This window comes from Tubulanus polymorphus, chromosome 7 (assembly GCF_964204645.1).
Source record: "Tubulanus polymorphus chromosome 7, tnTubPoly1.2, whole genome shotgun sequence".
Classification (NCBI taxonomy): domain Eukaryota; kingdom Metazoa; phylum Nemertea; class Palaeonemertea; order Tubulaniformes; family Tubulanidae; genus Tubulanus; species Tubulanus polymorphus.
In genome coordinates this window covers 7,575,622-7,602,650 of record NC_134031.1, presented here as the reverse complement: position 1 = coordinate 7,602,650, position 27,029 = coordinate 7,575,622, and the positions used below count along the sequence as shown (strand labels likewise).

The window sequence follows — 27,029 nt, the reverse complement described above, 5'->3', positions numbered from 1 at the left end:
AGCTGTCACAACTTAAGTATATGGGGCCAAATATCATATGGATGGACGGACTGCTATAAATTTTATAGAAAACATTTCTATAGAAATTGATTTCACTGACATGAATGTACGTATATAGAGAAATGTATCTACTATTTCGTGAAATATATCAATTGTACCAGAATATTTTCGATGTGGTCATTTCATACATTTTTACTTGTTAGTTTTTAAACTGCGTCTTTTAATGATGTATTATTAGGCCTACGTGTTGTGGAAGGTTTATCACGGTGGAAGGTTTCTTCTCCGCACGAGTTAAGCAGAGTGGCAGTAGTTGTTGTTGATATGGCATTGACCTTTATATCGCTGGTAATGATGTCAATACACAACCAGTGCTGCCGCCTTTTTATAAAAAAGATAAACAGCTGCCACTTCCCGGTGCGCGCAGCAGGTGTTCACATATTTTCAAACTGTCCCCAATACAAACACTTTATCCGTACTAATTTATGGAGAGTATAGATTTTGATATTAGATCAATTTCTGTTGATTTTTAAAACTCAAATTTTGCCAACATGTGCATTGCGAATTTGTAAAATTACGCGGAATACTTCGTGTATTGTCAAAAATACATGCGAAGTAGATAATAGATTTTGTTAATGAAATTGGCGGCTCAATAGTAAGAATAGGTCTTTCATTAATCAGTAAGGAACTGGTATGTCCTATTGACCCAGGATATTTCAATAAACATCCGAACAATCACGCATATATGAAACGTTTTTCCCAAGGGAATTTTAATCGTAACATCTAACATTCACTATGTAGATCAAATTAATATTTTCATGCTGTTCTTATTCATCGTTCGAATGACCGTGATAATGACGAATCTTATGAATTGATAGTCTTGTTGCTTGTTACTAAAGCCTATCTTCGAGAGTTAGAACTGCTTAACTAGGCTCAGATAATTAGCTAAGGCTGCAACGTGTACATGTATAAAATATGCCAAGAGTGGGAATATGTATTTTATCAAAGTATTTTCACATATGTTTCTCTCTCGTTCCACATTCTAGTGGTTCACCCATTATTCTTTGACTCAAGGTCATTAGGTCGTTCACTGCCAGCTTTATTTAGGTTAATAAGATTAAGTGACGTGTGTCTATCCTGGTAAATATTCATATATGAGATATCGTTCGTTTGACATTTTAGAATATTCTTTCACTCTCGGCCAGCAGTTATACAGTTTGAAGTCGTATTTGCTAATGTATTATGCTAGTAGTTAAGGTGATTGCATTGCATTTTCTTGTTCAATAATCTTTTGGTAGTAATGATAATATGGTGTAGTCAGCTTCTGAAAAAATTCATCAAAGAGGGGGTATTGTAACAAAATATGATAGATACATCTATGTACCATGTAAGGCTAAAAAATTGATAAAAGTCAAACGAAATCTACCAATCAGGGTCAATCCCTTTTCTAAGATTTCAAAAAATTTTGTTTTTTGAAACCTTGTTTCTAATTTCTGCTGAGCTTATAGTTGACCCAGCCACCCCTATCTACTCTGTACATAACTATATTTTAAATCATGATCAATTTTACCACCATAACACACCCTCAGCTATGGAAATGAAGTGGATTACAAATTATGAAAAAATCTTTTAAGCTTGCTTCCCTGACTTAATGGGCATTTCTAATTTTAAAGCTACTAGTGTTGATATGATTACTGTTCTGTGAGTATTGAAATTCGATTGAGTTGACATGAATACTTATTGGCATTGATTTTTTTTTTCAAGATGAGGTCGTCTAGGTATAGCAAAAAATGTGATCGTCAACGCTGGTGACAATGTCGAGTATAGGATTTAAAATTTATATCGTTTCAGCTGTCGCCGGGATCGCGTTTGCTGAAGGATTCTCGTATCCGTACGAAAGTGTTGAAAAGCGATGAAATGCCGAATAATAGTCTATTGCTTTTCGATTGGATCAAGAACAAATACGGAGCCGTCACGTCGTTGGCCGAGGTTTCGCAGATAAACCGCATCGTGCAGAGCGTCGGCATAGGTAAATATCCCGGTCAAAGCCCATCGCGCGCACGGCGCGACATAAACTCAAGCAGAAAATGCTATGCTGTCTCGTTTCCATGACTCTGCATTGCTTTGAGGCCGACTACACTTGTTTCGGTTGCTGAACGTGATGGTTTGAATAGCTACACAGTCAACATGTGTATTATGCAATAGCAAATCAGGGGTGGATCCTCGATTTTGAAAAAGGGGTCCCGATCATGGTGGCCACTGACCTAGAAAACCTGAAAAACTCGGGGAATCAGAAAAATCTCGAAAAAAAATCAGGGAATTTGACAAATTTTGCAAAAATCAGGGAATTATGATAACCTATTGACCAGGTGTTTTTTATCAATTAGTGATTCATGAATAATGAATGTATGATAACATTGCAAACCAAGAAATTCCTTGGATTTATTCAGGGGGTTTTATGTTATAACATGGAAAAATACAAAATGAATTGGTGGAAAAATAGCCACCCTGTCAATGGACCAATTTAAAAAACGGTGGCCGCACCCAAAGAAACACCACGTTTTATGAAACATTATGTTTTACCCCAGTAAGAAAAAACTGGATAAATTTCAATAAACCGAGGCATATCCCGATCATCAGGGTCACTTAACAGAAACCATTAAAAATAGTGTAGAAAAAGTGTGTAGTGTTCTTGATGCCATTCATATGCGATCAGTACATGTAATTAGATATCTATCACCACGCTTGTATTTTTTATGACACTGCAACACCCAAGAAAAGTAAGACTCAAGACTTTCAATTATTCATGGATTGCCCTGTTTCAATGGGTGAAAATTTTTAAACCAATCATAAGGATTCGTCGACCACTGACCGGCTTAATGCATGTTTTTGTTGCATTTTTTTTTCAAGAAAGTTTTTGAAGAAAGGTTTCATGTTTTAACAACTTCATGAAAGAAAGTTTTGCTACGAAAAAAAGTGTGTCAGTCCATTTGAATATCGCGTACGCTATACTAAGGATTGTACGGAAGAGCAATGCGGCCAACAACATTTTATTTTCAGTTTATAAAGTTGACTTTTCGACTTAGTAAGTCGACTTTTCGAGTTTAAAAAGTCGACTTTTCGAGTTAGTAAGTCGACTTTTCGAGTTATTAAGTCAACTTTTCGAGTTAGTAAGTCCACTTTTCGAGTTAGTAAGTCGACTTTGTGAGTTTAAAAAGTCGACTTTTCTACTTAATAAGTCGACTTTTCGACTCACTTTTTGGGACTCGTACAAAACCGTCGCGAGCCTTTATCACGATGAAATTATGTCGAAAAACGAGATATATAGCGATTTATCGACATAATTAAGTTGATACATCGCGTTAATGTCGTCTTATCGCAAAAACTTATCACGGTAAATCGTGATACGGATCACGACTTAAACTTATGTCGATATACTGTATCTCGACATGACCGTACCATCGACATAATTATCATGAGTTAACCTTAAAATGCAATTTATTGAGACAATATCGCAAAAACTCGACATCAATATCGCGACATTGTAAAATTGATGAAGTATACTTATTCATATTGGTATATTGAGATCGCTGACCTAATTCCGGTTCATAGAACACTGAGGGATACCTCATCGAATTACAAGATACAGGGAGGTCTAAGGGCATTAAGGGTGTTCTCCCTTATTCCTACATTCAATTTCAAGCTAGTGTAATTTTTCAGCCCTTCATAGGCAAATACAAATGGTTACATATTCAATTTAATTTTCCAGATGGTTGGCACGTCACAGGGCTTTAGGGGCCATATACTCCTTGAGATTTCTGCATGAACCCCCTCCCGTTTTACTATGGGGCCTTAAGTATGCGTCTCTTTATTGAAATTAGGTCAGCAATATATTGGGTCGAACAACTATCACATGACTGCCGGCGGTCGTACGAAAAGTCGACTTAGTAAGTCGAAAAGTCGACTTTTTAAACTGAAAATAAAATGTTGTTGGCCGCATTGCTCTTCCGTAGGATTGCGTTTTTCCATGCTGAAAAACCAGAATAACTGATACAGGAACATATCGCTATCAGTCGCTTTCACTGAAAAATAAATCAATGTTATTAATGTACGAAACGGGTTTAGAACGAAAAAGCCTTTAGGAATAACACCAGGTGAAAGAGCCTGCTAGAATAAATTTGATTGATTGATTGATTTAAACCTTGTCAATTAGCCTTTTTACAGTCCACATCGTTTATTTTTTTCTGCATCATTTTTTTCCAATTTGATTTTTTTAGTTTGTTCATATCTCTGGAATGGAGGAAGATAGAACATCTTAATCAATAGCTCATAATTCTAACAGATTTTTTAAGTTACTTTTTTCGAAATTTTCAGGATCACCAGGAATTTCTATGTAGTGTTAAACGCTTTCTACAATTTCCAATTATCTTAATTCATTATAATAAAAGGTGATTATCCTCTAGTTTGATCAAAATTTTCACTTCGTTTCTCTCTTCATCCAGTCCAGTGATATGAACGTAATGAAAAGATTGAAGTGGAAAAAAATAGGAAGAAAAAATTCAACAATGCAGACCCAGCGGGTACCCAAAACATGGCGCTTGGAAACTGTAAAAAGCCTTATCGAATGAATGATTTTTCAGTAACACATTTTCATGGCCTAGAGAAATTACAGATCAGGGATACCATTTTCAGTTTAATGCAGAAAACCAAGCGTTTCACCGGTTGATCATAGGTAAAGAGTTCAGGTAACCAATTATCCATAGAGACAATATAAACCTCATTTTCTAATGAGAAATAAATAATGAGAGTTTTTTAACACAAACGTTATTGGGAATCAAACAATATAAACTTATATGGGTATGTAGTGTGCACCTTTTGTTCATTACGATGGTCGCATCGACCAAGATCGGTGACTGGTGGTTAACCCATAAGCACTCAAGCCAGCTGTATGCACCGTGCCTATTACTCCTAAAGTCGCCTGAAACCGCCTGACACTTTTTTTCGTATACTGCACAAAAACAGTTATAGTGGGATTCGAACCCAATTGCTTATGATAAACTAGACACCTAAGTCCTCAAAATGCCGTACAGAAATCAACATCCACCTATTTTAATTTCTCGAGTATTTGGAGTATGAACATAACAGATATGAGCGCTCACTTCAAATCCGAGTAAGTTTGGATGAATTTCAGGGGCCAGGACACGTGGCCTCACCTCATCAAATTTTATATCATATTACTTTTTACTACAAAATGACTCAAACTTCTAATGCATGGAAATAAACAGCAAATGAGCTAATTGGTATCGTATTGTACTTGGATTTTCCCTTGAATTTTCTAAGGAGCAATCGGCACTACTTAGTGAAATTCCTGAGTACTAATGGGTTAATCTAGATTTTGTCTGAAGAGCTCCTCCAAATCCTATTGTGTAACTTCATCGAGTTATTTGTGGGCCTACCGCAAAAAATGCACTCTGCAAAACGAGGTACAGGGAACCTTGGTGAGCAACGGTGTGAAGAACTTTATGTTCGAGATTATGGATTAAGTATTTTAGTGATGATGTGAAGATACATTGTATATCCTCCCTCAAAAGGCTACGAAAAGCTGGTCTGAAAACATAGATATGACCTTGGCATATTTCATTACGAAAACCACGATTAGTCGTCGATTTCTAGTAACAGTAGTTTGAGAAATCAGTTCTTTGACCTCGCCTTTCTGTTTTTATAGTGGCACTGCAGTTAGCTAGGGGCACACAAGCATATTTTTCGGCCGAACGCAGCAAATGTATAAATCACCAGAAAAATCTGCTGTTCCCGGTGAGGGCGATTTCGTCGGCCGTCTCAATCGCCCGGCGATTAAACATCTTTGATATTTTTGGCCGATTATTTATGCCAGCCTTCAGATCGCCTGCAAACTCGCTTGTCCGCTGGCAGTTCCACTGACCGATCCATTTTTATCAACCAATAGGATGCATTGTTGATATAATGTGATTTGTTAACACTCTCATACTAAGTAGCGGTTGCTGACCGAATTTCGGTCTAAATTCGTTTTGAATTCGATCGTCGCGATCAGGCTAAAAAATACGCTCGTGTGCCCCTAGCTGTATCCCTAGCTGTATCTATATTATACGATATTGAAATAGTGAAATGCTGAGGATGTTGAAAATAGATCCTTCGAAAATTACGTTTCTTATATCTAGTAAAGTAGAATGAAATAAGCTCAACAGTTTTGGTTCGTGTGTAAATGATATAATGCTTTTGTCACTGATTTATCACATAAACTACCGCTTGAATAATAAGACTGTGGAGTATCCGGAACTGTTGCCCTTCTAGCCAGTTCAAAATATAATACTATTTTTAGCTGTGACACTATCTGTGCTATCTTCTGAATTAATCATATTGTCAGGCTGCTTGTTTTTGTCTGAAGTGTTTTTTTAATTCCCGGGTATTAGCATTCACTTTTTTGCCGCTCACCTTAGAGGGGGAAAGATCTGTAGGCGGTATGAAACTTTTTTCAGCAGTGAAAAAGAGTGTCATTTGCTGCTCTCTATTTACATACCTTTTTATTGCGTTTGCTTACTGAAGAAAATTTATGATGCAAAAAGTGTATGTGGGTGGTAGAATGTCAGGCATTCATTTGAACCATACAACTATTTGTTGCGCGAATTGAGCTTTTCGTGAAGCCCTACTTTTCAAATATTCGTTATTACAAAATTTATTTCAGAAAAGGGTTGATTCAAGAACATGGCCTCTTTGCCCTATTTTTCTTATTCATATGTATAAACACAACTAGGTTTAGACCTGCCCTTGGAAAATCGTTGTTACAAGCTTGTATGTCAACTGTTTATTTACCTTAAAGATTTTTGCTGCAATCAAACCGTCAGATATTTTCCAACCTTTTTCAAATGATAATAATTTGCAGGCATCACAGGTTGAGTCACAACTGCTAAGTGAGCATTATAAAGTGTCTCAGAATGGCCTGATATGCCCTTGAAATTCCAAATTTTCGTGGGTTCCCCCTGTTTTTTTATGCCTATGATGCCTAGAGGTATGGCTCTGTTGATATAAGCTCTATATTATGGTGCCTATCTCAGTTAACTAGCCCTTAAGCTACTGGGAAAATTATTCTGCAATAACAACACACTGAGATTTATCGAATGATTGTCATGGAAAATATCTTATTGCTTGTTATGCCTGATAAATCATATGCCTATATCTTGTTTTTCTGTGTTGGCATAATGAGGGTACATCTAACCTATGCTCTACATCTTCAGTAGTCCACTTCTTGACAGGGTAAAAACCATCACAATAATGTTTATATACATTGATAATTACTATGTGTTATGAAACCGGTGGTGTGCTAGTCGATGTGCACTAGGCCTATGTCATTAAAATTGGCATTTCAGAATAACAATAACATTTAGGAATTGTTCGTTTATTTTGCTATACAATACATTTCTTGAATCTGCGTAAATTTTTATGGCCTCTTTGATAATGAATTTTGAGTGGATGTACGTCATCAATATTGGGGGGCTAGCCTTGTTAGACTGTTTACCAGTCAATTCAATTCAATTTAGTTGTCGAAATATTCAAATTCAAATTAACTTTATTGATCCTTGATACATAATATTATTCATTCTTGATGATATCAGGCAATTATTATGTATAATTATTTTTCAAAGCATGAATAAATCTTCAATTTCCTTTTTTGTGTTTACCTTTGTCAGAGATTTGAAGTTGGCATTGAGCCAATTCATGTAAAATCGCGGTAAACTTTTTATGTGACCATTTGTTTCATTGGTTCTCGGCTTAAACGACCTATAATCGATGCGATTGAAGACATGGCGAACGAACTGTTTTTGGGGGAAAATTCTTAACTCATGCGATTGCAATGACCTCGATTGGGGGAGTTCGTCTCTTCGAGCGAATGTGATTGGCTGTTTTTGGGTTACATAGGGAATTCCGGCGCTTATAAAATAATTATATATTAATTATGGGAAAGCCATAGAGTGGCGAACGTTTCATTGGACTAGGTGACGTATATGTGCGAATTTCAAATGCACATTGCTGGTAAAATGTAATTATTTCACATATCCCCTGTAGGTATTGTTTCATTTTAATACCCGGTGATTGTTTTGATTGAAATTGAAGTGTAAGCGAACATTCACTTACACAAGGCCTCCATGTGCGCGCGGAGTGCTAATCATTAGACTGTTGCACACACAAACACACACATGCTCGTACAGTACACTACTATATGGTGACGCTGGCTGACATGAAAATAGGCTGAATTATCGTAGCAGAAGATGAGCGCTGTGTTTTCTGTTTGATAGGATTTGTAATTAATAGTAATTTCTTGTGACCTGAAAATACTGAGCGGCAAACTATTAAACTATCTAATACACCGATTTCTTACTGTACCGGCATTTTAGCTTCCGCGGCCATTCATTGGAAGAGCTTTCCAAGACTCGATATTCTGCCACCCTATGACATATGAATTTTATTTGAATATTTTTTCATATTGTGAAAAATATTTTTTTGAAAATATAAAATAGTTTCCCTGCCGCGCCTACCAGTACCCTACGAAATTTTGGACATGGACTGTAAACAGATGTATATCTTTGGTCTTATTTGACTACAAAATAATTCTTTAAGAAAGATAAAAGACAATTTAAGCTTGTAGAACTTAGAAGTCACGAATTAAAAAGATTTTTCAAGCAACGCCCTTACTCCAAACAACCTGTAGCTTTCAAGGTAAACCACACTTCGCCCATGGGCAATTTAATATAAATAACAGTGTCACCAGCCTTAGTAAAATGTTATTGTAAACACAACTAATGGATAAATATGGATAAGTACACTTTTTGAAATCAGCCTTATCTGGTCAGTATTGGATCAGTGTGAGTTACAAAATCTACAAGACATTCCACTTTGAAAAGATTTAGTACGACTTAAAGCTGTTGTCCATCAGTTCTAAATTATATCAGGTCTATGAAATTTTTAATGACAACTTCATTCATTGGTTTTCTAATAAAACTTCATTCATTGGTTGTTTTTATACCAGAGCAAACATTTCATGTAATCGGTTTCATTAATTATGTGACGATGTGACAAAATGCTTACTCTGCTTTCCAGTGTTATCAATTTATACGATATTGGGATTTCTATTTTTAAGCATAATCATTATTCATTATTTTCAGATGACCGTCTACCTAATGAATGTGACTTTGAGAAGAGCTCGAAATCCACTGCCATTCAGGTGTCGAAGATTCAACTGCAACCGATGAAAGGATGTGCATTTCCGCCCGATAGGTCTAGGTACGTTTTTTTTCACTCTGGACTCTCAGAAAATGTTCTGGGTTAATCTATGACACCGATTCTTGGATCCTTCGCCTTACATTTTTTCCTGAAAAGTGTCCATGCTATACTCTTAGAAAAGGCCGTAGATATCATGAACATAGTTATAATTGTATTGTATTTCTAATGACCATCTCATCTAGATCTTAGCTAGAAATTTGAGCAGGAAGCTACTGTTCGCAATCTCTCGTAAGCTCATGTCTTATAGACTAACCGATGATGAACCATGTCTTGTCATAACCCACACCCGTCACTAAAAATTTCCTTAATATGATAATATTCATTCAGTCTTCAGGAATATTAGCATTATGACAAAATCAACAGGATTCCTACGCTTACTTAAATGCCCTAGAATTCAGAAAATCAAAATTCAAGGGGTAAATTACCCCAAAATTCAGAGTTCCTCCCTCAAACCCCTATGATCCCTTTTCAATTCTGAAAATTGTCTCGGTAAATTATTTTTGAACTCAATTTTTGAATGCAATCCTACGCTTATGCATTGTCAATTGACTAGACTCTACAACTTACAAATAAGTAAGGCACTTTCTTAAAACCTTTTAATAACCGCTTCAGCAATGGCTTCATGACCAGTTTCCAATAATAGAATGCTCAATCTACACAATCCCCATGACAACTATGAAATGATCATTCGATGGTGTAGCATATCCACTTGTCGCTAGTCGTGCATATCTTTTTACGAAAGATCAGTCAGTGATTAATTCAGGGTGGTGGTCACTTAACCTGAAAATCAAGGAAAATCAGGGAATTTTCTTTCAATTAAAAAGGTCAGGGAATCTTATTAGTAAAAAAGCTAAAAATTGGGGAAAATAACTTACATGTCAGGGAATATTCAGGGAAGGACTTGTCAAACAAAAGTGGCCACCCTTATTGGTGGTAATTTTACCTCAATTTAATCTGATATTTTATAGGTTCAGCTTATTAATGACCGTACTAACTGTTGTCCGGATATTCGATTGTATCATCCGTTTTTTACTTCGTTCTTGCAGAGAAGTGCACATAATTGAAGTTCACCGGGCGTCGACATACCCGTTGGCGGACAGCGCGTTCACAACCACGGTTGACGTAAGAATCCGATCGAAAAACGTCGCCGTCGCCGTGCGTAAATCGCTTGTGATCGTTTTGAAAGGTTACAGCGGATTGAACTGGAAACTATCGAGTCAGAATATCTACAGCAGTATCAACGTCATTGTAAGCGAAAATTTGAATCAGTTTATTTGGCTATTGTTTTTGAGTTGAAGACTGCAAATACAAGGCGGGATTCAATGAACTCTTCGAAGGATAGTTGTTGATATTTGGTTTATACATGTATATAGCCTAGACACGCATCTACAGCCCAAAAACTGGCCTGATTAGAATCAAGATGGCAGATTGGCAGCCATTGTTGTACAACATACCCAAAATGCAAAGGGAACTGACACATGGTAATTTTGGAGATAGACTTTGAGCCTGAGCCTGGGTCTTTGGTGATCTTGATGAAACTTGGTTACAATGTTAGTATGAAGGTTTAGTAGTGCAGTGCAAAGAATGCGCCATATGCACCACCTAGTGGCCAGGACTACGCCCTAAAAGCTCTGGTTTTCAGTGACATGACCTTGAAAATGACCTCATAATTGAGGAACAGTGTCGAAATTCAAAAAGTTGTCTTGACAAAATTAAGCTGATGGCCCTAGGTAGAACATATCCAAAATGCTATGGGAAATACGTAATGCATGGTATTTTCGAAGTTCGCGTTTGAGCCTGAGCCCAAGAAATGTTGAAGTCTGTGGCTTGTCCCATTTAGATGGGTACTCGTGCATATTTAATAACCACAGTCAATTACAAATTTCAGTGTTTTCATTAATCATTTTAGCCGTCAGGTCATTTAGTAAAACAGCAGGGTCTCGACCAACTTACACTGATGGCCAAAACGGGTTCATAGTTGTGAGGCTATAGGAAAAATAAAAGCAATCCAACACACTTTTTCAAACCTAAGTAAGCAAATTGGTTGGAGTAGGCCTACTGATTTTACCAGCAAAATTGAAAGAAGCATGGTTGAAGGAGATAATAAAATTTACAATCTTATATAGAATATATTGATTTCTAAGATCACGGGTCTATCAAAATGGAAGGGACCATAGCTTCCTTCTTTGAGTATTTTCCATGTAAAATCTTTGATGGACTGCAGAAAAATTAAGATTGAAAACTGGATTGGATTGAATTCCAATGAGGAGAAATCTTACTTTTTTTCAGATGATAATAAATAGATCATAAGTCGAGACGGAAATATCAGGAAAAAGTTTGTTTTAAAGTTAGATATGATAAATTCAAAGGGGATCCGAGCTCCAAGTGATTAAAAAGCCCAACATGTGTCCCCTTGAACCAAGAAATTTGTATCAAAATCCGTCAATGGACACGATCTCTGCGATATCACACACAACTCAGTGCATGATGATTTATCATGGATATTTGTGGTAATGGGTTTCCCCAATGAAAATAGACAAAATAATTCAAAATAGACACCTTCCGTACAACAGTGAAAAGAAATCAATACAATTTATATATCTCGCATTAAACATCGTCACACTGTTGCCAAGATTTCCATTATTACAAAAACAATCATAACTCTATACATTTGCAACATTTTTTTAATTGAAGTCCCTAAATCGATTTTGAAAACCATTGCTGAATTCAAGGCCTTGAATTTCCCTTTCAATAATTCAATGATTGCAAGGCCCGCTACAAACGGAATCCTGCAGTAACAGCCAACATGCGTGGAACTTCCAGCTTCGCTGACAGCTGATTGGAACATTGCCAATTTCTTGGAAAACTAACTAGGCCATGCGCGTTGAGGCGCGCTTTTCTCATAGCTAGCAATAGTGAGTAGCGTCAAACCACACGGCAGTAGTCTGAGTGACGCGTCTGTGAAGCATATAGGCCTATTCACAAATGCTTCTGGCCAGAAAATACACAGTCGTGCTGATAGCTGACAAAAGCCATTCAGGAATGGTGTCGGGTTGAAAAAATCAGCCGGGTCTAAAAGGACCAAGAGACGGCTCCGGGACCCGACACCCGGCTATTAATGAAAACACTGAATTTGTACCTCATCACATTTTCTTTGATTGTGGTGATTTTCCAGGTCATTGGTTTCTGTACATGTCCACCAGAGACATTGGATATTGAAATTGTCAGATTGTCAAGTATTTCGCCAAGTGGGCAGGGCATGGTGTCCCTGGACCCCTCATTATTCAAAGGGTCAATCAGGAATTTTTCATACTGGCATTTTGAGGGGCCCTTGAGAAATTATGACGGTGTCGGGGTTTGAGTGTGCAGGAATAAATCCTGAACATATGCGTAAAACTGTTCATTTTCCGTATCGAACGTCAAAGAGCAACAGAGCAGTATTATACTATGCGTATAGGATTCCATTTATGCCCTTGATGTATTTTTATTTGATAAATATCACCTGCTGCACTGATACTACATTTATTTCATGTGATTTGGATTTGGCTCTTCGCCGAGTTATAGTTGAGGGCATTGAATTGCTACGTCATTATTGTGTAACGCTGGTTGAACAACCGCAACAACAACCATAACATCAACAACAACAATAGCAGAGCATTGGCCTCTGTTTGACCTATTTTTTGTAACATGAATGGCGTTGATGAGCACTTGAATGCGTTGGTCGTTAATTGCTTATTAGCCCACTTGGGACAAAATCAGCGCTTACCATGATCTTTCGTATATATTTTAATCCCCCAAGGATCCATCAGCATAAGAAAAATTGGATCGATCGGACTCGAAGATGGTCGTCCTTTGACCTTTTTTGTGCCCAAAAATGTCAATTTTGGCCCGAATTATGAGTCCTGTAGCTTCCTACTGGTTTGCCATTTTTGATTGAAATTTGTGGTGGCTATTCTATGGAAAAGGATTTTCAATAGCTGAGACAGGTGTTTTTGATCAGCCAATTATGACCCAATTGGCGGCAATCTTGGTGTCATCAGTACTCATTCGTAGGCAGAAAGTTTTTCCACAATATATCGGTACCTAAGCATATTTTGTTAGCACAATCAATTGGAAAGTTGTAGCTCATAACGTGTTCAATCGGTGAGTTTCAAGGTCATTGTTTCTTTGTATATGGCCCCTCGGGGGCGTTGAATAATTCAATAATTTAATATTTTTATATTATATTTGTACCTATGCATATTTTGTTACCACAATCAATTGCAAAGTTGTAGCTCATGACACCAGGGGGCGTTGAATAGTAGCATAACTTAGTATTTCCTTATTATATTGGTATCTAGGCATATTTCGTTACCATGATCAATTGAAAATTGTAGCTAACGACATGTTCTATGATTGTGGTGAGTTTTAAGGTCATTTGGTTTTGCATATGGTCACCAGGGGTGAAGAATAGTAGAATAGCTTAGTATTTCCATGATAAATTGGTAATGAGGCACATTTTGTTATCACAATAAGTTACAAAATCGATGCTGCTGACATGTGCTATGATTGCAGTGTGTTTCAAGGTCATTGGTTTTTTAATATGGTCACCAGGGGGCGTTGAATACTGAAATTGTTAGATTGTTGAGCATTTGAAAACACATCCCAAGCGGACATGGCATCCCTAGACCCCTAGTTATATTATTGCGATGTATTGGGAAGGGCTGGATTGTTCGGAAGTGGAAAGGGTGGAAGTTTGTGGGTCATTCATTCATTCAGCAGTGCATTCAAAAATCTCTTCACTCAAATATTGAAGTATATGTAACAGGTGAAAGGTTTTTTTTATTTAGGTTCGATATTTATGCTACTGTGATAAGGAATTACCTTACACTATGCTGGGTAGAGCTCACTGTGGCATTTATTATTAAAATAAAGCATATAAACATATAATGCAATTGAAAAATTTTCAACATTTTCATGATATCGAGCGCAATTTCCATATGTGAGATTTTGAATCGTAGAACGGAATTTATCTGCTACTACTAGTCAGGTTTTTGCATTTGCCGAGATGACCAGCCAAAATGCGCTCAACGTAGGAGCTTTGGCAAGCGTGTATGCATTTTATGACGATGTTTACTACCTATCTGCACCATTTACAAGCGATCTTTCGTCACCCTTGTCACATTTATTTGAATTTCAAGGAATTCTACAGTTCCTATTATATCTCCATCGAGATTTATGTCCCACAAGGGGATAATCATGATGTTTTTATATGAGTGTTCCCATATCATGCGGAAAGTGATAATCATGTAAAGAATTAACGGTTTTCTTTCCGAAATTGATACGCTAGTCACTGTCATCAGTTTTTGAGTAAGAGAATGTATTTTGCGCTGCGTCAAAAAATGTCAAACAGGCCTATGAGTTTCAGAGTTTCAATGTTAGTGCGTATTGTATATGTCCACCAGGAGGTGTTAGAATAGTGAAGTAACATTGCACTTCCTACCTATGATATGCATATTTTGTAAGCTACCTCAGTACTACGTGTAAATACTACGTAGTTTTCAAGATTCACTGCTCCCAAGTGAACGATATGTAAACCAATGACATTCCCCTCGGATTATTGATATAGTCATACATTTTTTAATTGGGTATAATCTCCCTGGACTTTCAGTTTACTACACGACAAATTGGAAAAATGACTCACAGTGAAGGCATGGGATATCTATGGGAGAAAAGTTTGTTTTTAGTCAAGTCTGAGCGAAGAGCGAAAGAAGAATTAAATCTTTTTCTTGACTGCATTTTCAATTGTTGTTTAGACTTGCTACTGTGTGATTTTACGATAACGAGGTTACTCGACGACTGATGACTGAATCTGATTCATGTTTTTCAGGGTACTGGAGACATCGATACGAGTGGTATTGCAGCCGGAGCGTCAGTCAAATCAAGTGTTGAAACCGTCGGCGAGTTCGGCGATAAGTTGGTGACATTCGTGAAACAGAGATTTGGCGCGGTGACGTCCTACACCGACGTTACATTAGCAAATATGATTGAACTGGTCATCGATCCAGGTTCGTGCTCACTCTATGGTCTTCTGGGCTAGTAATCTTTTGATTTTATAAAGGTCGCTTTATTCACTGTTTTGTTCAGTCAAAGTTTCCTTTCGTCTGTATCTTGAATTATGTTGTTTTGGGAAGTTTTCAATATGCATTCTGTACATTATTGTCTTCGTATTTGGTATGTAGATGTGTCTACCCTAGGCACATTTGCAGCCCAAAAATGTGTATAGGCCACTGTCCTTTTGGTTGAAGTCAGCCTAGTGTTTTGTTATCATTGTTGGACCTCATGTTTCTAAACTTTTTTAGTTCACTGTAGAAAATATCCATAATTTGACATGAAAAAAAATGTGAAAGATTTTTGCTTTGATAATGAATGTGAAAAAATGACAAATGTCGGAAAAGTGAACATTTCGCTTTCCAAAATCCACCAACTGCCGCCCCACCCCCCAACCCCCCCTGCGTAATACATATTATATGTTACGTTCATTTCGTTGATATTTTGTTTATTTTCATTGCAGCTGGTAAGAAACTGACGAGGTCACCGTTTTCACATCCCCAGCAAACGCTGTCGGCGATTCGCGACGTCATGGCCCTATCTTGTTACCGATCTGGACTCAAGGTGTCACTTCCAAAAAAGTCAGCGAGGGTAAGTGTAAACGTGCAGTGGTTATTGCAAATTTTAATCCAATATAAGCGGACAAAACTGGCCGGTTTCTTTCGTATTTGATTTATGAAATAGAAATTCCAGCAAGGTGAACTAGGATGGGAAATCTTGCCTTGAATTTTTTTTGGGGAAAATTTGAAGGGCCTCGCTATTACAAGACCATATTTTGCGGTCATTGAAGTACAAATGCTGCAAAGACGAGATGAAAGGGATGAGGGATTCATAGACATGATATTTTATATAGACATGATATACTCCCGTAATGGATTGTTATTGATGGTACGGTTTTATAGATGAAAAATTGATGCCTGCATTATTAGAAACAGCCCAATCAAGTCAAAACTGATAGAAATTGCGAATAAGTACTGAAAAAAGAAAAGTGATGACAGTGACGCAGTGAATTGAAATACTACAAAAAAGCTATTTATTTATATATGACTAATATAACATGTCGGATCTTCGGATCTGATGTCGACGCATCCATACGTGCCACGTAGTTAGTACGATTCGCGTAACGCACACACGGGAACCTTGCTTTATGATATCTGATAACTCGCGGGCGCCCTTGGGGCACTGACGCCAATGACCATAAAAAACTACCAAAAACTAAACTTTGAATCCGGACTCACACATCTAGGTGCGGCGACTATACATTCCACTCATGATAAAATGTCGACTACTACCAGTGACGACCTGCCACAAGTTAAAAAAACATGGCTACTCTACTAAAAAACAACCAAAAAGATGGATTGCTCCAAAAAAAATCTAAGTGCCTACGTACTAGTAAAAAATGGGGTGACTCCTAAAGTATAATACATGTGCTAGACAGAACACTCCCCTCTGAAAAGGAGTTTACGAGTTTTCACCAGAAACGTATTTACAGTATGCAATGTTCAACTTCTACCAACGATTTATTCTGGTTTTTTTTCTTCATAAGTATCGCTTTCGATCAATCGCAATTTTTGCACTGGTCGCTTTAATACACCATTTGCAGTCTTAATTGCGACGGAACGGACCAAGTCATCACGACCTGGATAGACTTCAACTACACGTCCCATTTTCCATTCAGTCTTCTTCACGTTATCCTTAGCGATCAATACAATATCGCCAACTTTTAGGTTCTGCTGAACTACAGTCCACTTCTTGAATCTATTTAGTTCGGCCAAATATTCTCGATACCAACTGGTCCAAAATGACTTTTCGAGTCTTTGGCGGTACAGCCACCTTTTACTAGGATTAGTACTCTTGGACACAGCATCTACATCAGGCACAGCTTGGAGATTTCGTCCGATCAGGAAGTGGGCTGGAGTGAGTGGTAGTAGATCATTCTTTGCACTTGAAAAACTAGAAATTGGTCTGGAATTGAGTTGACATTCGATACCCGTCAACACTGTTGTTAATTCAGAGAATGTTAAACAGGCTCTACCAATCACTTTTTTCAGCGGCTCTTTTACATTGCGGACCAATCGCTCGTAAAAAGCTCCCTGCCACGGAGCATGTGGAGTGATGAACTTCCATTCTATCCCATGCTTGCTTAGTCCATCAACAATAGCACTTCGCGGCCCTTTTGTTCTAAACATCCGAACTAGAATGTTTGCCAACTTCACAAACGACTTGGCGTTATCCGACCACATGGTTTCCCACGGCGATTCATCATACGTTCGAATGACTTAAGGAACTCATCAGCCGTCATGTCCTCTAATAGTTCCAGATGGACAGCTCTGATGGTCATACAAGCGAATATCAATATGTAGGATTTACTGGTTATATTTTTACCAGTCTTAACGTACAATGGTCCGGCGTAATCACAGCCAACATGTGTGAATGGAGACGCATCAACAACTCGCTCAGCCGGCAGTTGACCCATTTTTTGTCCCAGTTTTTTGGGCTCCCTACATTCACAATGGTGTATTATCCGCATGGTTTCTTTCACACCTTTGAGTAACCAGTACTTTAATCTCAGTGTGGCAAGAGTTTGTGTCGGGCCAGTATGTCCATACAGCTGATGATACCATAAAACTAAATTCTCTACCATTCTTTCACCAGACGGCAAAATAACAGGATGCTTCTGTTCATCAGGCAGTAGAGAATTGTTCAAACGACCACCAACACATATGATTTCATGCTTCTCATCCCACACTGGATCAAGTGACTTCAGACGACTAGACTTGGATACAGGAAGGCCAGACGTTAAACATCTTATTTCCTCAGGAAAGTGTTTTTTCTGGATATAACTAATCCACCATAATTCTTTCTTACGATCAGTCAGAACCAGTGGATCTTCTTGACCATCAGTTCTCCCCTCATGGGTTTTCTGCACCTTTTTTCGCCAACGTCGAACTATACACATCACTCGTAGAAACGTGTTGTATGACTTAAATTTGCCAATACAACTCTCCAGGAAATCTGCATTTTTCGCAGATACTAACGATACGTTAGCTTTTACTTGTTTCGCTTTCTTCATAGCGGTCTCCTTGGCGGTCTTGCTAGGATGGTCAGGCTTTGGCCAGTGATCTTCAGACATCTTCAAAAACTCAGGACCATTCCACCAGATAGACGACTGTATCAATTCAGTTGCCGAGCAACCACGCGAACACAAATCCGCTGGATTACATTTTCCAGGGACATGACGAATGTCTTTCACCAGGCCTTGTATTTCGGACACCCTGTTACTCACAAAAGTCTTCCAGGGTTATGGTGGTTGACTTATCCATTCGAGAGTAACTTTCGAATCAGTCCAACAGGTCGATGATTCAACAGTTATATTCTTCAACTGATGTTTTACATAAACCAATAATCGACAAGTAATCAATGCCGCTAGTAACTCTAATTCTGGAATGGTTCTTTTTTCTTTCATCGGGCTGACCCTGGTTTTAGAACACAACAGGGCAACCTTGACCTCATCATTTGGATTTTCACTACGGATATACACACACAAAGCATATGCCTTTTCACTGGCATCACCAAATCCGTGCAGGTTATATTTTACATCATGTTTTGTTTCCATGAGTACATATCTGTCAAGTCTTAGATCATCGAGGTTTTTCACATCAGCCTTCCACTGACGCCACTCTTCTTGTAGGTCGGCAGGTAACGAATCATCCCATCCACAGACAACAGTCCACGATCGCTGGAATAACATTTTCGCAGTGATCAAAAACGGTGAGAGTACCCCCATTGGGTCATAAATCCGATGGAGTTGTTTCAGAACGCTACGACGAGTTTCAATCTGTAAATCTTCTATCTTCTCACAGAAGGAGAACATCAACTGGTCATCGCTCGGTATAAACTTGGTCCCAAGTGCCTTCAAACCAGATTCACCCTCGGACAACATTTTGACGTGTTGAGTCGCGAGATCTTCTTTCTTCAATTGACGGAGAACTTCAGGTTCATTAGAACTAAACTTCTTCAACGGGAATCCACCAGATTCCAGAACTTCCTTTAACTGTAAGGCTAAGTCAGAAGCTTCCGAGATCTCATCTTCACCAGATAAGACATCGTCGACATAAGTGTTGTTCAATATTTCTTCACAGGCTTTTGGGTATTGTGACTGCAAATTCTCAGCATTTTGTTGCACAACTTTGATGCTACTGAACGGTGACGTAGTCAGTCCAAACGTCACTGTGGTCAATCTGTAAATATCTGGTTCAGTATCTGTGTTCATGTTTCGCCACAGAAAGCGTTGACTATCCTGGTCAACTTCTCTCATCTGTATCTGATGGAACATTTTTTCTATGTCCGCTACTATTACAATCTTGAAACAGCGAAATCTTAACAACATGCCACATAGGTCCCGTTGTAACTTTGGACCAGGAAGCAGTGTTGTATTTATAGATACACCTTCTGGGCCCTTTGCAGAGCCATCAAACACAGGCCGTACCTTCGTAGTAGCTTTATCTGGTCTGAGTACGGGATGATGCGGAAGATACCTGACTGTTCTATCTTCCGGTTCTGAATTTTCATGAATCTTTACAGCATGACCTCATGTCACTAAATCATCTAGTTGCTCCTGATACAATTTCTGCAGTTGAGGATCCTTCTGTATCCTTTTCTCAGTACCTATTAGTCGTTGATAGGCGAACGTTTTATTGGATTTCAACTTGACATCTTTCCATTTTGGTTTCCTTATTAGACCAGTGATATAGCGTCCATCGACAAACTTTGTTAACTCCTGGTGTTGGCTCAGTGCTTCCGATTCTTCAGGACTAAGACCAGATTTTTCTTCATCTGGTCGTATACCCAAATGCTCGATCTCCCAGTGTCTCTCTGCTAATGCTAATTCATTATCTGTCTCTGGCTGAAAGTGTGCGCAGAGAGATCCAGCTTTTACCGCATTAATATCTTCACGCGCCTTTCCATCATCATAAGGACCAGCTAACACCCAACCGAAGTGTGTCTTCTGAGCAACCGGATGGCCAATGCCACCACATACTTTTACATCCATCATTATACGCAGAGTATCTTCAAGACCCAATTATATATCAACATCTTTAACATCTCGTGGGTAGCTATCACACAGCTTCAATCCTCGGAGGTGACTCAATCTCCAGGTGGTCTGTTCTGATTATCAGTTCTCTTCTCATAGTGTATATGAGCTCACCATAGTGAGCTGGTTATGGTCCACACTACACTTTGAACAAGGTGGTTGATTGCACTCAAAACTACGGTGACCTTTGGCAAAACATTTGAAGCAGGCACCAGAATCCCTTAAGCGTTTCCGTCTTTCAGAAATTTTCATCTTCCTCATCTCATAGCAGCTGGTGGGCTGGTGACCAGGTCTTTTACAAAAGACACAATGCTGAGACTGACGAGATGGCGTGATTTGTAACGCCTTACCGGTAGCTCGCCTCATCGAGTTATTATGGTATTTTCTATCAAATTTCTTATCAGAATGTCTAACACTACCATCAAGCTCTGAACGTCGTGCAACTACCAACGCTTCGTGGATCTTTGCCAAGAGATCATCGAATGATATAGGTAGGTGGTTTCCACCTTGGCTTTTCTTATGCTCTTTGACCCGTTCACCATCCCACCTTCGAATCATGGCCTTGGGAAGTTTACTTCGCACTAACGATGTCAAGATCCAACTACTTTCTCTCAGGGACCTATCATCACCAGTTTTTTTTAGAATATAATTCCAACTGGATATCAATTTGCTATAAAAATCATCAATGGCCTTCACTCTGTGACCTTGAACGGGTGGAAGATTTGATATTTCAAGAATGGCTTGTTCTAATTTTGTGTGGACACCACCATATTTATCTTCCAGTGTCTCCAAAATGTCTTCGTAACTGGGATCTTTTAGAGCAGCAATAATCTTCTGTGCATTACCAGTGAGAAGGGTCAAGGTGTAATGAGCCTTTTCTGCCTCGGTGTAACCCGGTTTTTGGAATTCAGACTCGATCAGGGTCTTCCACTGGTCGAACAAATGAACATCTCCACTAAATTTTGGAATTTCTATTTCCCTTTTTCTCATAGTAATGGTGCTGAGTATTTGTCTCAATGCATCTTCATTCAAGACACTGCTACCAGAATCACTACCATCAGGTGGCGTTGAAGTATTCGGGACATCAGGCTTTATCTCCAATGCCTGAATCTTGGCCGTCACAGTTAAATAGGTGTCATTATAGGACATTTCATCACCTAATTCTTTTTTTACCTCTTGAGTGCCGAGTTGCGGAAAATGTGTGAGTCATGACAGGAGCCTGGCCACTTCGCTACAACATTGATAAATTTACCTATTTAAAAGAAAGTTGATTTACTGATAAACTCGATACTGACAGAATAAACCAACAAACAAGAAGCAAAACATACCTGTATGGTCACATACTGCCTGGGTATTTATTGAATGAAATCCTTTTCTGTTGACATATGCATTTTCATTCTCTTGCGGGCCCTTGATACGAATTTGCGTACAATCAATTGCACCAATACAATTAGGAAAACCTCCAAAATCGTAGAAACCTTGGCGTATTCGATTTTTATCCTGATCTGTGGTCGGCCAGACTATATACTCGTTACTTTTTCTGGCAAGCGCCTCTGATACTCTATGGACACATTTCCAAACAGTTGATTTAACAAGACCAAAAGTATCACCCAGTGCTTCCAAATAACTACCCGTTGCGTAATATCGGAGAGCAACCTTCACTTGTAACTCAGCAGAAAGTGCATTGGAACGTTGTGTATCATACGTTATATCTTCTCGAATTAAATCTGTCATTCGTGTGATATTTTCCGAACTAAATCTATATTTCTGTCTCACTTCATTTTCTGAATAATCATTAATTGCAAATTTAACTGTTTCGTGATATCGATAGCGGCGTGGGTGTCTATAAATTCGTTCTTGATAGATATCATCATAAAAAATGGCAGCCATTTTGATAATTTATCCTGGTGATAGTGTTGCTATCACCACGTCGGAGGTGTGTTAACTTTATCACTGGGATAGCTGATTTTATCCCAGTGATAAAGTTAACACAGGTTTGAAAAACACACTATCCCAGTGATAGAAATATTTAACACCGGGATAGCGATTTATCACCGGGATAGGGCTTATCACCGCTTTGAAAAACGCAGCCCAGCGGGATAGCGATATATCACCGGGATAGGGCTTGTCACCGCTTTGAAAAATGCAGCCCCGGTCTAGTGTGGCAGGGTTTTTGCTGAGGCTGAGTAGTGATATACCATTGGGTTCGAATCCCTGCGGAGGGAGGATGCGTTTATCATTGAAATTCATAATGCACATATGCCTTCTTGGGAGGGAATGTTTATCATATCAGACATGTTCGTGGATCAGTAAACTTTTAAGCAATTGATGGCCATCTTAGTCTCATCAGTCCTCAAGCATAGATGTGAGAGGTTTTTGAGGAAAATGGTGTTAACAGCTTTCAACTTCGTTTTGATATTTGATAAGTGTTACCACCGTCAGGATACACTCTCTTTGGGTACATGAGTTACATGAATATGTTCTTCTCACCAGCGGAAATGAAGTATATACAATTTTTCTTCATACCTATATAAATTTGTACCTTTGAATATTTAGCTATCACAATCAATTGTAAATTTGTAACTTATGAGAAAGTCCATTAATTAAATTTTTTTGTGAAGGCCCATATAGGAGATTTCTGATTTTGCTACTCACGTTACTGTATTGTCTGCTGGATACTAGCAGATAATTTATAATCTAATCTCAATAAGATTCTTTAAGAGAGTATTTAAAAAAAATTTCTTTAATGTATCATATGAATGTCCTTATTGACATTTTTTGGTGCTTTTTAATGTTGATGATAGTGATTAATTTTTAAGAATTTTTTTAAAACAGGAAATTGGCGTTCTGAAAGATCATTTAACTCTATCGAATGCGATGTGTGTAGCCGTCGATAATGGAACTCACTTTGTACTGAGTGCTATGATCACCAACTGTGGAACGCTCGAAGTCACTCGCAAAAACAGCCCCAGATTCGTGAATTCTGTAAGTATCAAATCCATTTTTCGTTCTTGAATTCGCTGAACTCATGACTCGATGAAAATTTAGCAGTATCCAGATTTATTTTTCCCAATTAAGGGGGAGAGGTCGCAGCCGTTGACCAAGAACGTGTCCACTCCTGTATCTACTTGTCTCAGGCATTGCCTGGTCAGTTATTTGATAAAAGTCAAATAGATTCTTGTATATTAAGAATGAACCCTATTTGATCGTTGTGCTCCTCCTTCCAGAAGTTGGAATATTCTTCTCTTAAGAAGAATAGGCAGAAACCTCCTAACGCATCAATTGAAAGATAATGTAGATTTTAACACAATGTAAAATGTATTAGAATTTTCAATTCCCATTTTGAAGGAAAACGTTCGATGTAGGCCTTATTTTTTTATCCACAATGGGAAAAAGCTTTGAATCGCTGTTATTTTATATCATTCAATACCGTTGTTTGACAGTTGGTTCTGCATCGGCTCGCGTCAGATGATGCGATCATCAATGAAGAAGGAAGCGGCTATCAGAATGACGACGGCAACCACTCGGACAACGGCGAAATGATCGCCGATCAAACATACATCGACGACGAAGATTTCAGCGTCAAAGCGATGTCAATAAAATTCCACTGTGAGAAGAAAGCCTCACTGCCCCAGGTATATATACTATCGTACCTTGTCCGGCAAAACCATCCATAACGAATGTCTTTACCTTGCGATCAAAAATGTCTAGTTTTTTTCCAATAAGAGAACCTTTCTACAATGAACGACTACAGCGAACAGTTAACACCTTTTCTGGTTAATTAATGGAACCCACAGTTGAAGAAGACTTGTATTAATAATTAATTCTAATCTGACAGTTTCGGGGTTTATCTAAACTCCATCATCAGAGAAATGAAAATAAATCTGGTACCAAATGAATATTTCAACTCATCACATGAACAGTACCCATATGCCAGTGGGCCTATGTCTGGATGGTCAGAAGTTGTTAATCGATGTGTTGATTTACTATGTTTATTATCAACCAGTTCATTATCATTGTACACCATTCATTGTTAATTACTGGGTAATTCTATTGAATGGATATGTAAAGCACTAGTTGACTTGAATAATTTGTAATAGGAGAAATTAATGACTTGAATGATGGTGGTGTGATGTCAAAAGTTCCACATCGTTTCCAAACACGTTTGTCTGGAACCAAAGGCATTCATTGTAGAGAGGTTTTACTGAACTTTTCGAAGAATCGAGAGAGATGTAAATTCGAAGCCTAGAGCCCTACAGATTGTTATGACTGGGCCCGCACGATGTTGCCATGAGTATTTACCCAGAAATGTATCTAAATGATCATAGATTTATGAGTCTCTGGCAGTTTTTTATTTGAACAATTTTGATGCAGTTTATCATATATCTGCACTCATCAATCTGTGATAGATTCTAGGTAATTTTCAGAACAATTTTAACAATTTATATTCCATTATCAATTATCAACATATACTAAGATTTTAAGATAATCCGTTAGCGTACACATAAATTTTAGGTTATAAAGAAATTATGTAAATCTAAAAACTATATTAATCAGCTTGATGACGAATTGCTGACGAGGTTAATACCTTGAATTCATACCTCACAGTACGATTTAGACCGCACCTGGTACCAGTTCTTGTCCACAATTTGGAGCGGACCGGGTTCGCTCTTTTGGGCCGTGCCAAATAAAACAGGAACAGAATTTTTGCCTGTGTGAATGCTTGGTACCGGTCCAATTCGGACCAGACCAAATTTAGACCGGTCTAAATAACGTGTGAACGCGCCTTAGTGCTGACAACAATAAAACCTCGATCAGTGAACGACTGTTGTGAACATACCACCGTTAATGCGAACTAAAGATTCCCTCTACTTGCATAATTATATTTTTCAAGGCAAAGAAGTCAATAATGCTTGATTGATTTACTTTTAATCGAATTCATATACACTTGTGCAGACCACATCTGGCTAGTGGTTTACAGATGAAATGGGAAAAAATAACCCTCTCGATCTTGGCTTTGCATTCAGATATACGATTGACTTCAATAAATGTTTGATAATTGAGCCATATTGATGATTTAAGATCGTTTATCGTCTTATGTTGAAATTTCAGAGTACATCATTGGTCAACAATCCATTCGGAAGTCAGCTCGGTACTTTCCACCGTTCACTGGGAGAGAGCGACGATTCCTATTATCTACGGATTTATAAAGATGAAGAATTTAGAAATCATGTCTATGTGTTTCCGCAGTCCGTTCTAGATGGCGACCGGGTTTATGTCGAAGCGAAACTTGAGTTTGATAAACCTGGTAAGAAACGTAGATTTCAGTACAACAGAGCCATCAGAAGGAATTTTTCAGTGGCGAGGCTTATTTCTGAAGGACCCCCAAAAAGGTTTTTGAAAATTTAATCGCCGGAAAAGCGTTTTGGGGCCATTTCACGGTCTCATTCACAGAAGCATGAGCCAACCACCTAGTACAGAGACGAGCTGCTACGCGGTCCAGCGTGCTTTTGAAAAAAAGCATAAAACAATTTTTGTTAAGCAAACAAGTGGGGCGGCTTTAGCCACCCCTGCCGCCCCCGTTCCGACGGCCCTGTACAACAATAATATTATGCATTCTGCGTGCACACGTTTATTGTTCTACGATTCCTTGTGGCGTTCTTAAGTCTCTCCTTGTAAAACTTGGAACTCTGCTAGCTGTAAAATGCATTCAGTGGACACCAAACAGTGAAAATTGTTTTGTCTGTAATTGCATTGCTTTTAGCCCATTTTGCTGGACACACCTCCGATAGAATTGGTTACCTAGCGTAAATGTTCTCGCTACCAGGGGAGGCGAATATTGAAATATTTTCAAAATTTCAAATTGATATTGGTACCTATGCATATTTTGTAATCACAATTGCAAGCAAAGTTGTTGATCATGGTCCTTGCTACGATTGTTGTGATGTTCAAGGTCATTGACTTCTGCAGTATGTTCACTACGGGCAGTGAATGGTGTGATTTCCATTTATTTTGGGATGTATACATATTTTGTTACCACTTACAATTGGGGGGTTGTCGCTGATGACATATTTTACGATTGTAGTGAGTTTGAGGGTGTTTGTTTCTGAATATGTTCACCGGGGGCTTTGAATATTGAAATTATCGTATTTTCGAGCATTTGGGACCACTTCCATACTGGACATGGTGTCCTTGTACCCCTAATTTATTATTATCATCATACTTTATTTGGCTAATAGTTATAGATCTATTGATATGTACTAGGGAATATTGAAATACCAATTGGCAGGTTGAGCATGTTTGAAGTTATCACTTCAAAAAGGTACCAAAATATAATGTTCTTTTCATAATCATTTTGGCTTATCTTTACAGACGTTCATGTCAGAGCTATGATACATAGTTGTTGGCTGGCAGAAAATCTAAACAAAAAGGCTAAAAGACATGTGCTCATCGATACCGGGTAAATACTTATTCATATCAAGTTGAATATTTTATGATTCATGTTAACAATTTCACTGCGAGCATGGTTGAA

At 38.2% G+C, this 27,029-nt stretch overlaps 2 protein-coding genes across 2 annotated transcripts in view; one reads left to right on the top strand and one right to left on the bottom strand.

Annotated features, from left to right (window-relative positions):
- Positions 1 to 16,316, top strand: part of LOC141908610 (transforming growth factor beta receptor type 3-like) — a 48,116-nt gene extending 31,800 nt beyond the window's left edge. The window contains exons 4-9 of the mRNA XM_074798713.1: positions 1,849 to 2,026; positions 9,195 to 9,312; positions 10,359 to 10,560; positions 15,182 to 15,359; positions 15,866 to 15,993; positions 16,305 to 16,316. Coding sequence (XP_074654814.1) covers positions 1,849 to 2,026; positions 9,195 to 9,312; positions 10,359 to 10,560; positions 15,182 to 15,359; positions 15,866 to 15,993; positions 16,305 to 16,316 — 816 coding nt within the window. The remainder of the gene's footprint in view (positions 1 to 1,848; positions 2,027 to 9,194; positions 9,313 to 10,358; positions 10,561 to 15,181; positions 15,360 to 15,865; positions 15,994 to 16,304) is intronic.
- A 1,298-nt stretch (positions 16,317 to 17,614) lies between these two features.
- Positions 17,615 to 18,535, bottom strand: LOC141908608 (uncharacterized). Its single transcript, XM_074798711.1, has one exon. It carries the CDS (start codon positions 18,533 to 18,535, stop codon positions 17,615 to 17,617), a length of 921 nt encoding a protein of 306 aa, XP_074654812.1.
- Between the last annotated feature and the right edge of the window lie 8,494 nt (positions 18,536 to 27,029).